Source organism: Anser cygnoides, chromosome 24, assembly GCF_040182565.1.
Source record: "Anser cygnoides isolate HZ-2024a breed goose chromosome 24, Taihu_goose_T2T_genome, whole genome shotgun sequence".
Lineage (NCBI taxonomy): Eukaryota > Metazoa > Chordata > Aves > Anseriformes > Anatidae > Anser > Anser cygnoides.
Genome location: NC_089896.1, coordinates 5,231,786 through 5,247,538, shown reverse-complemented (window position 1 = coordinate 5,247,538; position 15,753 = coordinate 5,231,786). Strand labels below are relative to the sequence as shown.

General features: G+C 71.0%; 1 protein-coding gene across 3 annotated transcripts; it reads left to right on the top strand.

Moving 5' to 3' along the window:
* The first annotated feature begins 933 nt into the window (after positions 1 to 933).
* MAP7D1 (MAP7 domain containing 1) lies at positions 934 to 15,631 on the top strand. 3 transcript variants are annotated; one of them, XM_066982662.1, is made up of 18 exons: positions 934 to 1,009; positions 7,052 to 7,729; positions 7,851 to 7,919; positions 8,578 to 8,741; positions 8,981 to 9,095; positions 10,508 to 10,618; positions 12,070 to 12,192; positions 12,346 to 12,488; positions 12,608 to 12,741; positions 12,824 to 13,074; positions 13,155 to 13,329; positions 13,400 to 13,559; positions 14,038 to 14,142; positions 14,270 to 14,323; positions 14,430 to 14,487; positions 14,630 to 14,747; positions 14,820 to 15,019; positions 15,108 to 15,631. In XM_066982662.1, exons 1-18 carry the CDS (start codon positions 949 to 951, stop codon positions 15,116 to 15,118), a joined length of 2,730 nt encoding a protein of 909 aa, XP_066838763.1. In that variant the 5' UTR covers positions 934 to 948; the 3' UTR covers positions 15,119 to 15,631. The 3 variants fall into 3 exon arrangements, with proteins under 3 accessions (XP_066838763.1, XP_066838761.1, XP_066838762.1); XM_066982660.1 differs by lacking the exon at positions 934 to 1,009 and adding an exon at positions 6,539 to 6,695; XM_066982661.1 differs by lacking the exons at positions 934 to 1,009; positions 10,508 to 10,618 and adding an exon at positions 6,539 to 6,695.
* The last annotated feature ends 122 nt before the right edge of the window (positions 15,632 to 15,753 follow it).

Here is a 15,753-nt window from a genome sequence, read left to right as displayed (position 1 = left end):
CGCTGCCTGCACAAACCCGAATCCGTGCATCACCACGTCCCGTGCTCATCAAGGTCCCTGCCCGCCCCGCTGCTTCTGGGGTGCACAAGCTCTGCCCTGTCTCCTGGAGAGCCCCAGTGCCCGTGTTTTGGGGTGCATGAGCTCGGCCATCTATCCTGGGGATCCCCAGTGCCAGTGTATTGGGGTGCACGAGCTCTGCCCCCTTTCCTGGGGATGCCCAGTGCCCATATACTGGGGTGCACGAGCTCTGCCCCTTTCTTGGGGAGTCCCAATGCCCGTGTATTGGGGTGCATGAGCTCTGCCCCCTCTCCTGGGGATGCCCAGTGCCCGTGTTTTGGGGTGCACAAGCTCTGCAGGCTGCTGCATGGGGCAGGGGCTGAGCTGGGGGGCTCTGATCCTCTTGGGAAGGGGGGGTCCCGCCGTGACCTGCCCCATATTGGGGTAGGGATGGGATGCGTGGGGCTGAAGCCCTCAATCCCGGGGCGCTGGGTGGTGCTGGGTGCAGACGAGCGGGGTGTGGGTGGCGGGGGAGAGCGGGTGGGACCCCACAAAGAGCCGAGGGAACCCCGTGTCCCTTTGGGGTGACCAGAGCGCTGACCCGGGTGGCAGCAGCCGTGCCCCCGGTGCTGGCCACGGCTTTTTGGGGGCAGAGGGTCCCGTCGGTTACCGGAGCATCGCCAAACGCCGGTGGGAGCGAGCCCCAGAATTCGGGAGAGAAGAACCGGGGACGCAGGCGGGCGAGCGCAGGGCTGAGGGATCGGCCTGGGGGGCACGGAGCGGGGTCGGTGGGCGAAGCCCCCCCAGCCTGCCCGGTTCCCCAGCCCCGCCGGAGGCCCGGGGCCGGGGCGGGGAGCTCGGAGCGTCCTCCCCCACCGGGCTGGGGGGAGCGGGGCGGCGCGGCACGGCTCGGCACGGCTCGGCCAGCCCTCTGCGCCTCCCCGCCACGCCATGGAGAGGAGCAGCGCCGGGCGGGAGCCGCAGCCCCAGCCCCAGCCCCAGGCAGCCCCCGGTAAGGCTCCGGGGAACCGGCACCGGATCGGGCCCCTGGGGGTTGGGTGGTGGTGGTGGGGGGGGACACAGGAGCAGGGCGGTGGGGCTGGAGATGGGGGGGGATGAGGGTGCAGGATCCGGCCCCCGCTACTTGGGGAAGAGGGCGGGGAGGGAGGAAGGGGTGCAGGATGCGGCCATGGGGGTGAGGGAGCCCCCCAGAGCCGCAGTGGTTGCCCCGCTCGGGCGGGGGTCCCGGATGCGGCCCTTGGCGCTCCCCTTGGCGCGGCGGATGCCGGAGCCCAGCGGGGATGCGGCGGTGGCGGCGGGGCCTGGGGCGGTGGCGGGGTCCTCGGGGGGGGGGGATCCAAGGATGGGAAAGGGGGGTCCCGGAGATGTTTGGTGCTGGGGGATCCACCCGTGAGGACAAAGCCCGGCGGCGCGGGCCCGTCCCTCCATTTTGGCGGTGGGAAGGAGGCGCGCAGCCCCCGGCCCCGCGGCTGCGTCGCGGCGCTGCGGCGAGATGGAGCCTGCCCTTGAGGAGACCTCCCCGGGGGGCTCCGCTCGGCCATCGCCTCCTCCGCCCGGGGCGATGCTGGCACGGAGCTCCCCTCCTCGCCCCAGCACCCCGGGCACCCCGACACCCTCCCCGGGGAGCCACCACGCACCGTGGGGCGCGGGTGCCATGGCGTGGGTGGCCCCCTGCTTCCCACACCCCACTCGTGCCGCGTGCCGGCACCTCGGCCGGGGCGTGGGTGAGGAGAGCGGCTGGTGGTGCCCGGTGGCTGGTGGTGCCCGGCGGGGAGGCGATGGGGACGGTGCCCTCCTCCTGCCTCCGCCGGTGCCCAGGGCCGGTGCCCAGCGCTGCCCCGGGGGGAGCTCGGCCTCCGGGCCTCTCCGGTGCAAACGGGGAGAGGGCAGCGGGGCCGAGTCTCGGGGCGCCGGTTTGTTTTGGCTCTTTCTTCCAGGGTCTCCGGCCAAGTGCTCTTTGGCCCTGGACGGGTTGGTGTCTGCCGGAGAGGGGCTGTGACTAAGCAGGGCTTTGTGGCGGGGCCGCTTCCCACTGATGGAGGAAGAGGAGAGGCAGCTCCCCTCCCCCTCGGCCCCCGGTGCCCGCCGCAGCCCGCCCGAGTGGGAGGGCCGCGGCGCCGCCGTGATTCATCGGCCTCGGCCGCTCGGGCCCTCTCGGAGGAGGGCAGGACGAGCTGTCTGCCTCCCCGCGAGCGCCCAAATGCCTCTCGCCGTTTATCGGAGGCTCTTGAGCAAGCTGGCTGCAGATAGCGAGCCTGACAAACGGCGCTGCAGACATCTTGTCTGCCTCCGCTCGCCTCCTCTGCCTCCCCTTGTTTGCGGCGCAGCCGAGCATCTCCTTCCCCTTCGGTGCCATCCCCGGCCTGCGTGGGGAAGGGGGACGCTCCCTGAGGCTGCCCCCCAGCAGCCTGGCCCCCCATGTGCAGAGGCACTTGCCTCCGTGGAGGCTGGCGGAGGCCTCTCGAGGATGGGCCGAGGTTGAGGTTTCTGGGGACGAGGCCACCTCGCAGAGGGAGCTCCCCTCGTGTGCGTGGATCCTCCTCTGCAGCTGCTTGTTGAAAAGTGTCCTCGATCCTTATGTGGGTGACCCAAAGGGCCAGGAAGCCCACGCTGCTCCATGACTCCCAAAATAATGCAGGTTGGAGGCCCCAGACCTGCGGGGTTTGCCTCGTCCTGGCCTCCAGCAGGCACAGGGACTCCTCCGGGGGTGCGGATGGTCGCAGCGGAGGATCCAGCAGAGGGGTGCACAGGGGGCAGTGCCCCATGGCGAGCTGGTGGGGCGAGGAGCAGGGCACAGGGCACGGAGCAGGCAGGGCTTGGTGCTTATTTGGGTCTGCCTCGGTTTCTCCAGCCCTTCCTCCCCCTGGCACGGAGCGCAGGGAGGGTGCAGGGCGAGCTGGTCGCCCGCCAGCGCCTGCGTTTGGGAGAAGGCAGCGCCGGGAGCGACTCGCCCAGCTCCGGGCCGCGAGCGGAGCCGCTGCTGCGAAAGCGTCAGAGCAACGTGATGCGACGTGCGGGGCGGCGATGTGACAGTCCCGTGGTGCCATGTCCAAAATAGCCAGCGCGGCTCTCGCTCCTCGCAGGGCTCCAAGCAGGGACAGGGACGGAGGGCAGTGGCAGCAAGGGCAGCTGCCCGGGCGCGGAGCTGGATCCTGCAGCACCCCAGCCCCCAGTAGGTGCCCGCAGCCACCTTACGAAGCTCAGGACCTATTTTTTGGAGGTGCTGAGCCCCTGCTCTCCGAGCAGCGTGAATCTGATGGGAGCAGAGCCCTGCCTCCGAGCCAGCTTTGTGATTTCCCAGCGTGATGCTCGCGGGCAGCTTTGCAGGAGCAGGGCATGGGGTGGCGGCGGTGTGGGTCGCCCCAAGGACGAGGGCACCTCGTGTCGGCGCTGCCCAGACGGACGGCAGGCAGGTGCCCAGGCCCCTCTCTCCAGTCAGGGCCGCGCCGTGACCACGGCCAAGTGGAAAGTTTTATCGCTGGGGTGGCGGCGCCCAGGAGCAGCTCCAGCGCGTTCTGCTTTCCTCTGCGGGTATTTTAAACCCTGGAAACCCCCCCCCCCCCGAGCTCTGGCCCCGCTCTGGCCACGAGATCCCAGCTCCCAAGTTCCCCTTGTTGCTCTCAGCACGTCACCGCCGGGCCGTGTTGTCCCTGCACGCCCTGCCCTGGGGCTGCAGCCCTGTGCCCCCCTCACCGCGCCGACCCCCAGGAGCGGGTGGGCAGCGGGACCCCCGCCTGCTCCCCCTGCGGCCCTGCTGCTGCCCTGGCAGTGCGTGGGGCTGGCTCCTGGGACCCTCCCCACGGGGGACGGGGTGTCCCCGCCGTGTGCAGGTGCCGGGGTGCCACCAGCCACCACCCCCACGGCGCAGGGCTGCTGATGCTCGCTCTGCGCATCGCCCGCATCTGAGATGGGGACGAGGGCGTGCGTCAGCGCTGCGCCTGCATGGGCGGCCAGGACATGCTGGGGACGTGCTGGGGATGTGCTGGGGATGCTTACTCACTGTCCCTGCCCCATCCAGGTGTGAGGGATGCTGCAGCACGGGCAAATCCCCTGGAGCTGGGTGGGACCGGGCAGGGGATGTCCCTGAGGTTCATCTGAGTCATGGTGAGGTGGGGTGGGACAGGGACAGCACTGGGGCTCTGAGCACCCCCATGCACCCCACAGGGCTCTGGTGGCAGCCCCTGTCCCTGCTGGATGCCAGCACCCACAGAGCAATCCCAGCCCCTGGGGCTGCTGCTGCCTCCCTGCTCCATGCAGGTGGCACCGGGACCTGCTAAAGATGAGGAGAGGCCCTGGGGGCGCATCCTTCCCCCTCGTGGAGCTGGTGGTGCCATCCAGGTGGGGGAGGCAGCTGGAGAGCAGCAGCACCAGGAAGGGCCGAGGCCGTGCGTGCGTCCCCACGGGGCTGCAGGCTCTGGAGAGCCATCGGTGGCTCCAGGGCTGAGGTTGGCATCGGGGTCTTGTCCCCACGCAGTGCGGGTGCCATCCTTACCCCCATGCAGGGACTTGTGCCCTGGGGTGGCAGTGGCAAAGGTGGCTGGGGGCTGTTGTCCAGGCACTAGGACATCATCCCCGTTGGGGTGGCTCTGCAGCAGCCACGAGCAGGCCCCCGCTGTGCCCACCTCCCCTCCTTGGGTCAGATAAGCCCTGTCCAACGTCCCCAGACCTGCCCAAACTGGGGACAGCCTGGGGATGCCGCAGTGGGCCTGGCTGTGCCACGGAGCGGGTACGTGAGGATACGGCGCAGCAGGGGGAAGCGAGGTGAAAGCACACCGGGCTGCCCTCCCCTGCCCCTGCCCTCCCGTCGTGGGAAGCCCCCGCAGGGCTCCGCTGCGGCCGGGTGGCGCAGGCTGCTCTCCTTCCGAGAGCCGCCCCCGGGCTTCGATGTGCTCTCGCTTCACAGCACCGGGGAATTGCCTCTGCCTGGCTGAGCAGCCCCGGCCATGTGCCGGAGGGGCTGGTGGCGCCCGATGGCACCGCGATGCCTGGTGTCCAGGCCACAAGGAGCCATGAGAGGAGCTGGGATGGGCTCCCGGCACCGCAGCTCTGCCCCCGTGGTGGTCCTGGCATCGGGGTGCAGCACCTCGCCGGGTGCCCAGCACCCTTCCCGGCCCCACAGCCCACTGTGGTCCCGCTGCTCTGGGCACAGCATCGTCCCACATCCCCCACCGGTGCCGCCCGGGCTGGGGGCTGAAGGGGAGCCGTGTCTGGGGGCCGGGAGCTAATCCCCTCTGGAATGCCCCAGGCCGGGGCAGAGGGGCCCCCGCCCGCCTGGGCGCCGGCAGCGTTGGGTTTCAGGGCAGCTGCCGCGCCGGAGCAGCGACAGGGACAGATGGCGCAGGGCTGGCCCCGCTTGGGCTGCCCCCGGGGTTTTGGCCGTGCCCCGTGGCCCTGCCCCGGCCGTGGGTGCCGCCGTCCCTGTGGGCAGCGGGGTGGGACGGGTCCTGCCCGCGGGCTGTGCTGGTGGCTCGGTGCCCCGCAGCGATGGGTGGCAGGATGGCACCCCCCCGGCATGGCCGGGCGCACCTTGGGGGGCTCAGGGGAGTTATGTCCATCTGTTCCGAGGTGTCAGCCCGGCCGTGAGGCTTCGGCTCAAGTGGTGGCCCCGCGGGCTGCGTCACACTTGTGTTGGGAGCGGGTGGGGGGAGCCTTCCTTGGGGCTGCCGGGTGCAGCGGGACGGGGCTGTCCTGCGGGATGTGGGATGTGCAGGATCGGGCCAAGGGACGGGCCGGCTTCCTGCGGCACAAAATACCCGGAAAGGCTGCGGGAGGGCTGGGGCTGGCCGCGTCCTGCCGTGGGGCGGCCAGCGCAGCCCCAGCTCGCCCGAGCCCATCCAGGGAGCGCCCAGAGCTCCCGCAAGCTGCAGAGCCCCCAGTGGGGGTGCTGGGAACCCTGGACCCTGTGCCCATGGGTGGAGAGGTTCCTGGCGGTGCCTCCCCGTGCAGCCCGGGGCTGTCCCCTGGGATCGCCTGGCCGCGGTGCGGAGGAGCGGCGCCGGCCGGTGTTTGCACAGCCCATACTTTGCCCGTCTCTGAAGATTGCAGAGAGCTCTGCAAACACGGCCGAGCTCCCTGCGTGACAGCGCCCCGGGGCGAGAGCCGCTTCCCGCAGCAGCTCCTTGGCTCACCGGGTCTCCGTGCAGCCGGTTGGGGACACGGGTGTCATTCCCCAGGGAGAGGCAGTGACCCCTCCTGCTGCACGGCGATCGGGGCTGCGATCCCCAAGGGTGCGTTCGGTGATTGACTGCAGGGGGTTGCTGATGTCCACGGGGTGCCACGGCCATACAGGACCCACAGGTGGCCCCAGCACATCCCACAGCTGCGCAGAGCCACCAGCACCACGTCCCAGCAGGACCGCCCAGGATGGAGCCGCTTCCCTGGGTGCTCCGTGCCAGCGGTGCCCCCAGGGCGCTGCTTTTTTTGGGGGGGCACCCCGGGGTGCACCGAGCGGCCACGGCGCGGGACGGTTGAGCGGGGAGGGGGTTGTTTTCTTGCGGCGGCGGCGGCCTCGTGTGCATTCCTGGGGCATGAGTTAATGGTTGTGCGCGGGCCACGGCCGCAGCGCGCCGCGGCGCTGGGGGACACGGGCCGCAGCAGTGACGTCAGGCCGAGGGGCCCGCGCCCATCCTGCCTCCGGCCGCGCCGGCGGAAGCGGCCCCGCATCCTCCGGGAAGCCCGTGGGTCCCCAAAGCCACCCTTGGGTGCCCGGCGTGGGGTCCCCGCGTCCAGCCCCCCGCAGTGGGGCAGCAGCTGCCGGGGGAAGAAGGGCGGCTTTGTGGCCGCGGTGCCTGGCGGAGCCCCGGCCGCTCGCGCTGTGCTTTGTGCGGGTGGCGCCTGGCACCCGGCGTGGGGCGGCGTGGGGGGTCCCCCCGGGACGGTGGCAGCACCCAGGGGACAGTGCCCAGCCCCTGCGGCCGGGGGCAGCCTTGCTGCCACGCTGCTCGCCCCCCCAGGGTTGTTTTTGGAGGGGGACGGGGCCGCTCTGACTCCCCCCCCCCGTGCACTGACCACCTCCTCTCTGTGTGTGTTGCAGGGAAGACACCGTCCCTGATGGGAGACAGCGTGCTGCCCCTCGCCGTGCAGCCCCCCTCGCCTGGGGGCACCCTGCATGGAGACAGCCCCCCCCCACAGCGCGACCGACCCGTCCCTACGGCCATCACCCCCCCAGGACAGCCCGCCTCGCCCGTCCCTCCGGCCGTCACCCCCTCCAAAACGAGCATCCCGCCCGTCCTTCCAGCCGTCACCCCCCCAGGACAGCCCGCCGGCCCCGTCCCCCCCGCCATCCCCCCCTCCACAGAGAGCGGCGCCCCGCAGCGTGACCGATCCGTTCCCGCAGCCGCCGCGCCGTCAGGACAGCCCGTCTCCCCCATCCCTCCAGCCGTGGCCCCTTCAGCGGAGAGCGTCCCCCCCTGGTGCGAGCAGCCCCCCCCCGGACCTCCCCGTCCCCCCGCGATGGAGCACCCCAAAGAAGAGGCATCGCCCCACGCCGCTGGCCAGCCGCACCCCGTCCCTGCTGCCCCCTGCCCGGCAGAGACGCTGCCCCCCGGGAGCACCCCCCAGGACCCCGCCGCCAGCAAAGGGCCCCCCCCAGATGCCAAGAGCCCCCCGGGCAGCGCGGCCGGACCCCCAAAGGACGTGCCCCCCAAGGGCGACCGCTCGGCCCCAGCTGCAGCATCGCCGGCTTCGGCCGCCAGCCCCAGACCCAAGCAAGGTGGGTGGCCCCGGGGGCGCAGCCCTACGGGGACGCCGGCACCCATGGGTGCTGCTCCGTGTCTCGTGGGGGAGCGGGGTGCGGGTACGGGCGCTGCTCTGACCGTTTCTCCCCGCTGCAGACGCCCAGAAAGCCCAGGCGAGGCACAAGCAGGCCAAGGAGCGGCGCGAGGAGCGGGCCAAGTACCTGGGTGAGCAGCAGGGGAGCACGGGGCTGGTGGATTTGGGGTGCTGTGAGCCCCTGGAGCCCCACGGGTGTGCGCTGGGAGTGAAAGTGGATGGGAAAGGGGCAGGCGGGGCAGCTAAGGAGCTTGGCCAGGTCGCTGGCAATCCCATTAGCTGCTATTAGCAGGCTGAGCCCGCAGGGCAGAAGCAGCTGTGCCTGCGGGTCTGCCCCCCCCAGCACGTGGGTGACCCCGCTGCATTGCCCTGCACACCAGACAATCTTGGGGTTCCCCAGCGCCCCCCAGTTCAGTGCGGGTGCCCCTGGCTGCGTGGGAGCCCGGCTCCATCCCGTGGGCAGGCAGCAGCTCGGGGCGGCGGAGCCCCCGCGCCGCCCATGGGGCCCCCTGGTCCCCGCGCTCTTTCCACCCTCATTCCCCCATTGTTTCCCCCGAGCGGTTCGGCGGGCTCCCGGGCTCCCTTTTGTCCTCGCCCAAACTCCTCCCTCGCCTCGCCACGCCGCGATGCTGCCGGCCCCGCACACCCGGGGAGCCGCTCGGCCCCGTGCCGCGGCCACCGCCACGCGTCCCCACCGCGGCCCCGGGGCTCTCCGGGTCCCTGGGGAGCAGCGTCCCACCGGGGGGCTGTGCGAGGGTGCGACCCCCCTGCCCGGGCTCCCCCCTGCAGCTGCCAAGCGGGTGCTGTGGCTGGAGAAGGAGGAGAAGGCCAAGCTGCTGCGGGAGAAGCAGCTGGAGGATCGCCGCAAGCGCCTGGAGGAGCAGCGGCTGAAGGCGGAGAAGCGCCGCGCCGTCCTGGAGGAGCGGCAGAGGCAGAAGCTGGAGAAGAACAAGGTGGGGCCGGGGGCTGGTGGGGTTGGGGGCTGGCACAGCGGGGATGTACAGCCCCGTCAGGGCTCCGTCAGCCCATCCAGGGCCCCTCGGGCACACGCGTGCCTCAGCCAGGGCGGGCATCGCTGCCCCTTCTCTCTGCGAGTGTCCCCGTGGCTGTGACAGCCCCAGGCTGGGGGTCTCCGGGCAGTCCTGTCCCCGCTGCCCGATCCCAGCCTGAGCCTGTCCCTCTCCCCGGGCAGGAGCGCTACGAGGCGGCCATCCAGCGCTCGGCCAAGAAGACGTGGGCAGAGATCCGGCAGCAGCGGTGGTCGTGGGCTGGGGCCCTGCACCACGGCTCCTCCGCGCACAAGGACGGTGAGTGCGGGGCCCCCAGGGCCCGGGGTGACAACTCGGCCCGGCTCGGCGGTGCTTGGGCAAGGGGGATGAGTGCCACCAAACCCAGCGTGCTGCTTTTCTGCTGCGTCGTCACCCCGCCACGCTGTGCTGGGGCCCGGTGGGACCCCTCGGCTCTTCCCGTTTCTCGTGGCTCCGTGCCCTGCAGGCTGGCTGTGACCGGAGGCTGCGTCCTCCCTTCTGCAGTCTGCGTCCCGCGCAGGGCTGTGGGGCGGCCGCAGGACGTGGTGCGGCTCTGGCAGCCGGGTGAGGTTGTGGAGCCATGCAAGGACGTTGCCCACTCATTGGGATTTGTGCTGCGGCGTGTCCCCGCGTCCTCCTGCTGTGTGGGGGCAGCGTTTGGCCCCAACGTGGGGGTGAGCAGGGCTGTGTGTGCCCCCGGTGTGCGTGGCCGTGCCATGCCCCCTGCGGGATGCTCGTGCCCCACAGCGGGCTCCTCTCCTCGGGGACACCTCTCTAGTGGTGCTGGCACCACGGTTCTGCGTGCGGAGGTCCCAACGCCCTGTCCCGAGGGGACAGGGCTGGGGTATAGCCTACAGCATGGTGAGGAGCGCCACGTCCCTGAGCCACAGCTGCTCCCCTCGTGCCACGGGGTGGCTGCGGCAGCCCTGGCTGCGCCTGGCTGGGCTGCGTGTGCCAGCGTCGGGTGTGCGGCGGTGCCTGGTCAGGCTGCGTAGAGGTGCTGTGCGTGCAGGTGCTGCGCGTACAGACGTGGTTTGTACAGGCGCTGCGTGCCCGGCTGTGGCTCGTGGCACACTCGGGATCAGATCTCTTCCCCCGCCGTGCGGTGCCTGGCAGGGTTTGGCAAGGGGACGCTCTCCGGGTTCCCCTGCCACCTCCCGTGGGGACACGCGGCCAGCGCTGCCACCAGCGCTCTTGTTTGCTGACCTGGCTGCTGCCTCCTCCATCAGCGGGCTCTCTGTCTGCCCGGCTGGGGCAGAGGGGTCCCAGCGCCCTGCCGAGGCGTTGCTGTCCCCCAGCACCATCCTGGTGCTGCCACGGAGAACCGGAGCTGCTGTGAGAGTCGTCCTGTGTCTGTCTTGTCCTGCTGCTCCTGGCTGGCAGCTTTCGAGGTCCAGACCGGGTTGTGGGGACCCCAGGGTGGCAGGGCCAGGAGCTGCTCCGGTCCCCGAAGACGAGATCCCTGCATGACTCCAGCATGAGCGGGGCTCGCGATGCCGTGCGGGACGCCAGCGCCGCGCAGCCTGTCCCCGGACAACGTCGCCCCCGGTCCCAGCCTCTCCGTACCACGTCCTCCTCCTGCCCCCTGCCCCTCCGCAGCCCCACAGCCCCACGTCAGTGCATGCTGCATGCGGGGGGACCCCAGCCCAGCCCCCCGACCTTAATGCCCTTGTGTCTTTTCCCTCCTCCAGGTGCGAGCCGGTGCTCGGTGTCCGCCGTAAACCTCCCCAAACACGTCGACTCTATAATCAACAAGCGGCTCTCCAAATCCTCCGCCACCCTCTGGAACTCTCCCAGTAGAAGTAAGAGCCCTTTGCGTGTGCCCGCAGCGCAGGGGGGCACAGCCCGGCCCCCACCCCACGCTAGGGATCCCCCCCCCAGGCAGGCAGCGCCCACCCACGCCCCCCCGACCCTGCCGTGCCGCACGGTGCCCGCGGAGAGGAGAAGCCGTTCGCTGTTTTCTCTTGCAGGAGGAGGCCGGAGCCGGCCGGTGGCTCCTTGCCCAGCCACGGGGCATGGCAGAGCCGGCTGGGAGGAGAAGGAGGAGGAGCACTGGGTGGTGGCACTGGGATAGGGACTGGGATGGGGATCAGGGAGCCTTTTTGCTCCCTGCCCCAGGGCAGCTTGTGCTGTGCGAGCCGGATGGGTGCGAGCCACGTCCGATGGGTGCAGAGGCAGCTGCAGCACGGGGCTGCCCACCACCTGGAGCCTGCTCGGGGCCGGTGCCCACCGTGACGCCCGTCCCGGGGCCGGGTGCCTCGGGGCACCGTGGGTGCAGCGCTGCGCCGGGTGCCGTGAGGTCGTCGTGGCTTGGGCGAGCTGCCCGGGGCTGCTGGCCGTGCCGCGGGGCTGTGTCCAGCGCCGGGGCTGCTGTTGTGTTTCTGGGTTGCCTGGAGATGGGCGCGCACCGCCGGGTATAAATAGCTGGAGCAGCTGATGCAGGCGGCTCCCGACGGCCCCCGCGCTGGGGCTCAGCCGGGGGGGGCACCCCCAGGGCTGTCGACATCGTCTTGTGTCCTGCACCGGTGCTGGACTCGGTGCTGGGTCCCCAGCATTGCTCCAATGTCTCTGTTTTCTCCCCTCCCGGCAGCGAGGTCCTGCTCCCTGCCTGGCCGGGGGTCCCGATGGAGAGGAGCACAGGGTCCCCGTCCCTGCGTGTGCTATCCATGTGGCCGTGGGGTGTTGGGTGCCAGCAGCAGGCACCGGAGGGCAGCTGGCAGCGTCCCCGTGCCCAGCTGAGCCAGCAGCGTCGCTGCAGGCCACTGTTCCTCGGGTGCTGCGAGCCTGGCCTGGCTCCTGTGGCATGCCTGGCAGCTTCAGCGCGTCTCCTTTGGGGCAAGGGCACGGTGCAGTGCCCTGCAGCAGCCCTGCGCCGAGGGCTCGGTCTCGGTCTCACCGGGACGGGGTGCACGAGGAAGGTGTGCGCCAGCAGCGGGTACGAGGAGGGGACCGGTGGAAAGGGCGGCGGGGAGCAGAGCTGGCCCCAATGCTGCTCGTGCCGCTCGCTGCGGGTGCATCTCGGGATGGGGCATGGGGATAACGTCGTCGTCCTGCCACAGCGCCGTCCCATGGGTGCCTGGTCACCCACCAGCGTGTGCACCCGTGCAGTGCCATGGTTGTCCATGCCAGGACAACCCCGTTGCAGCTGAGGTTTGGGCACTCCTGGGCTTCGCAGCTGTGGGGCTGAAGGAGAGGGGCTCGGGGTGGTGCTGGGGGGCTCTGGGGAGCGCTGAGGGCTCCTCTCCCTTCTCAGACCGCAGCTTGCAGCTGAGCCCCTGGGAGAGCAGCATCGTGGACCGGCTGATGACGCCCACCCTGTCCTTCCTCGCGCGCAGCCGGAGCGCCGTGACGCTGGCTGGGAACGGCAAGGAGCAGGGTGAGAGCAGGGGGGGCACGGGACCACGCAGGGCAGGGGGCTGGGACTGCTCCACCACGGGGCTGTGAGGAAGGCGCCCGCAGCCACCAGGAGCTGGTGGTGCTGGTGCTGTGCCGCCCGCGTTCTGACGGCGCTGCTGCTCCGGCCCCGCAGTGCCCGTGTGCCCCCGCTCGGCCTCCGCCAGCCCCCTCAGCCCCTGCCACAACCACCGCCTGCAGCACCGCTGCTGGGAGCGGCGGAAGGGTCCCGCCGGCAGCCCCGACGTGACGCCGCGCCGCCGGACCGAGTCCTCACCCGTGAGTCTCACCTCCCGCGGGGACACCCGTGGGTGCTGGCTGTGCCGGGGCGGCCGCGGGGCACGGCCCAGCTCCCGGCCGTGCCAAACACTGACGCTGTCTCTCCGTGGCCGGAGCAGAAGAAGAAGGAGAAGAAGGAGAAGGAGCGGGAGAACGCCAAGGAGCGCAGCGCCTTGTCCCGCGAACGCAGCCTCAAGAAGCGGCAGTCGCTGCCCGGGGCACAGCCCCGGCTCCTGCCCGCAGGGGACAGCAGGTAGGGACCCAAAACCACCACCCTGTGCCCCAGGGGGGCTGCCCCGGCCCGCTAACCCCCCCATTTCTCTCTCCATTTGCAGCCCTGGCCCCAAGAACCGTCCCTCGTCCCCCGCCACCCCCAAAGGCCGTCTGGCGTCCCCCAGCCCGGCCCTCGGCTCCCCCCACAAGCCGCCCCTGCCCCGCAGCGCCCATTCGTCCCCCAAGGTGCGTGCCAAAGCCCGGGATGAGCGGGGCGAGCAGGAGGGCCAGGTGAAGGCACGGGAGAAGAAGGAGGAGGAGAGGGGCTCGGCCCCCTCCGACCCCCCCAGGGTGCCCGCAGAGCCGACAGCAGGTCGGTATGGACGGGGTGGCCATGGGGACGGCAGGGCCAGGGGGAGCGGGAGCAGCACTGACGCCGTGTGCACCCCACAGCCCCCCCGGCCCCTGCAGCCCCCAGCCCCGCTGTGGCCACCCCCCCCAGCAGACCCCCAGCCGGCACCACGGACCGGGAGGAGGCCGCCCGGCTGCTGGCGGAGAAGCGGCGCCAGGCCCGCGAGCAGTGGGAGCGGGAGGAACGGGAACGTCGGGAGCAGGAGGAGCGGGAGAGGTGGGTGTCCCCCCAGTTCAGCCCCCTGGTCCCCAGCCCCCGAAACCCGCTGAGGGTCCCCTCCCCGCAGGCGGCTGCAGGAGGAGCGGGCGCAGCAGGCGGCGGAGGAGCAGAGCCGCAGGGAGGCCCTGGCGCGGCAGCGGGAGGAGGAGCGGCGGCTGCAGGAGGAACGCGAGGCCCAGGAGAGGGCCCGGGCTGAGCGGGAGGAGACCGAGAGGCTGCAGAGACAGGTCTGGGGTGGTGGGGTGCGGGAGTAGGGGTGTACAGGTGGAGGGGTGCAGGGGGGAGAGGGGAGGGAGAGGTGGGGTGGAGGATGGAGGCTGGACTGGAGGGTGAAGGTAGGGCTGAAGGGTGAAAGCAGGGCTGGGGGATGAAGGCAGGACCGGAGGGTGAAGGCAGGACCGGGGGATGAAGGCAGGGCTGGGGGATGGAGGCAGGGCTGGAGGATGGAGGCAGGACTGGAGGGCGAAGGCAGGATGAGGATGAAGGCAGGACTGGAGGTGAAGGCAGGGAGGGTTTCCTGGGGTCCCCCCCACAGCGGGATGCAGGAGCGTGGAGCAGCCCAGCCCTGCGATGCCTGTGGCAGTGGGGTGCTGTGGGGGGAGCACATCCCTGGGGACACGGAACAGGGCTGTGCTGAGCCGCCTGCTCAGCCTGTCCCCGCTGTCCCCACCCCATCCATCCCTGCCGCCCCCCGCTGTGCTCCAGAGGGAAGAGGCCGAGGCGAGGGCACGCGAAGAGGCTGAGCGGCAGCGCCAGGAGCGGGAGAAGCATTTCCAGCGTGAGGAGCAGGAGCGGCTGGAGAGGAAGAAGGTGAGGGCTGGGGGCTCGCCTGAGCGCGTGGCACTTGGGGAGGGGTCCCCAGGCAAGGGGTCCTGCCCAGCATTTGGGGCAGGTCCCCCTGGCGAGGGCTGTGCCTAAGCCCCCGTCTGCCCCGCAGCGCCTGGAGGAGATCATGAAGAGGACGCGCAAGTCGGACGCGGCAGATGCCAAGGTGGGTGCCCACCCTGCGTGCCCCGTTCCGAGCTGCTGGGGACAGCGGGGTCCGCAGCACCCTCCCCTCCCTGCCGCTGCCCCTCACGGCTCTCCTCTCCCTGCAGAAGAAGGAGGACAAGAAGATAATGAACGGGAAAGCAGCCGAGCAGGAAGATGTCACAGGTACACACGGACCCTTCTGCAGGGCTGGGGACAGCACCTGCAGTTCCCTGGGGTGCCCGGGGTCCCCAGAGCCATCCTGCTCTCTGCCTGGCCATGCCCCATGCCTCCGGGGGCTGATTTGGGGCTCTCCTCGTGTCCCCAGGCCGTGAGAAGCGAGCGGGGCCAATGCCCAAGGCAGAGGAGCTCCCCGAGACGGAGACACCGAGTACAGGGTCACCGGGGATGCTGAAGGGCCCCTCGGGCGAGGGGCTGCAGCCGAGGTGAGCACAGGGGCGGGCAGTGGGGCGAGGAGCGCGGGGAGCCTGGCTCAAACCCGACTTCCCACCCCAAAGCTCCCCGACCAAGGAGGTGGCGGCGCCCGTGGTGAACGGCATGCAGCCTGGCAAGCACGAGAACGGCTTCTCCGGCACCGAGGGCTCCCCGGAGCTGCTGGAGCTCTCCCACCACAGCAGCAGCCCCGGCAGCATCATCCCCTTCGGCGACAAGGAGCCCTTCCTCAAGCAGGCCGTGGTCAAACCCCCTCAGGTCACAGGTGAGAGACGAGGGGGGGGCTGCGTGTGGGGCAACACTGCGGCTGCTCCAGCTCTGACAGCAAATCCCTTCTCTCCTCATCCCCGCAGAGGTGCTGTGATGGCCTGGCCCTGGCAGATGTCCCCGCGGGGCCACCGCGCACGTGCCACCACCGGCCTCCCGCGCAGACCCGTAGCTGTTGTCAGAAGAAACACCGCGCTGCTCCCCTCCGCCCGCCACCTGCACCCGGCCCCGCCGCGGGGAGCCCGGGCGGCGCGAGGCCCCGGCAAGGCGGCCACCGGCCCCCTGCTCGCACCGGGGCCTCCTGGTTTCTCTCTTCGTTCTCGTTTTTATTTCTTTATTATTATTTTTTTTTAAACATGCACCTTATCAGACTGACACCCTCACCCTAGCAGCCTGCCAAGAGCCGCCCCCCTCCTCCCCCCGCCCCGGACGTGTGGTGTAATAATGTAGTTATTTAACTTGCTGGGTACAATGGATGTGAATACTGTAAATAGAGCTCGGCCGGGGACGTGTGGGGACGGTGGGCGTGGGGCTGGTGGGGGGCACCCCGCGCCCTCGTGTCAGTGTCGTGCATTTGGACAACCTCCAACAATAAAAACGGACAAGCGCCCGCGCCTCGCCTCGCTGCGTCCCCGGGGCTGGGGGTTCGGAGGCAAACGGCGGGGCTCGGCCCGTGACAGGGCCCCGGGCTGGGCGCTGAGGGCTGGGCACCGCCCGCCACGGCCCCGCCGC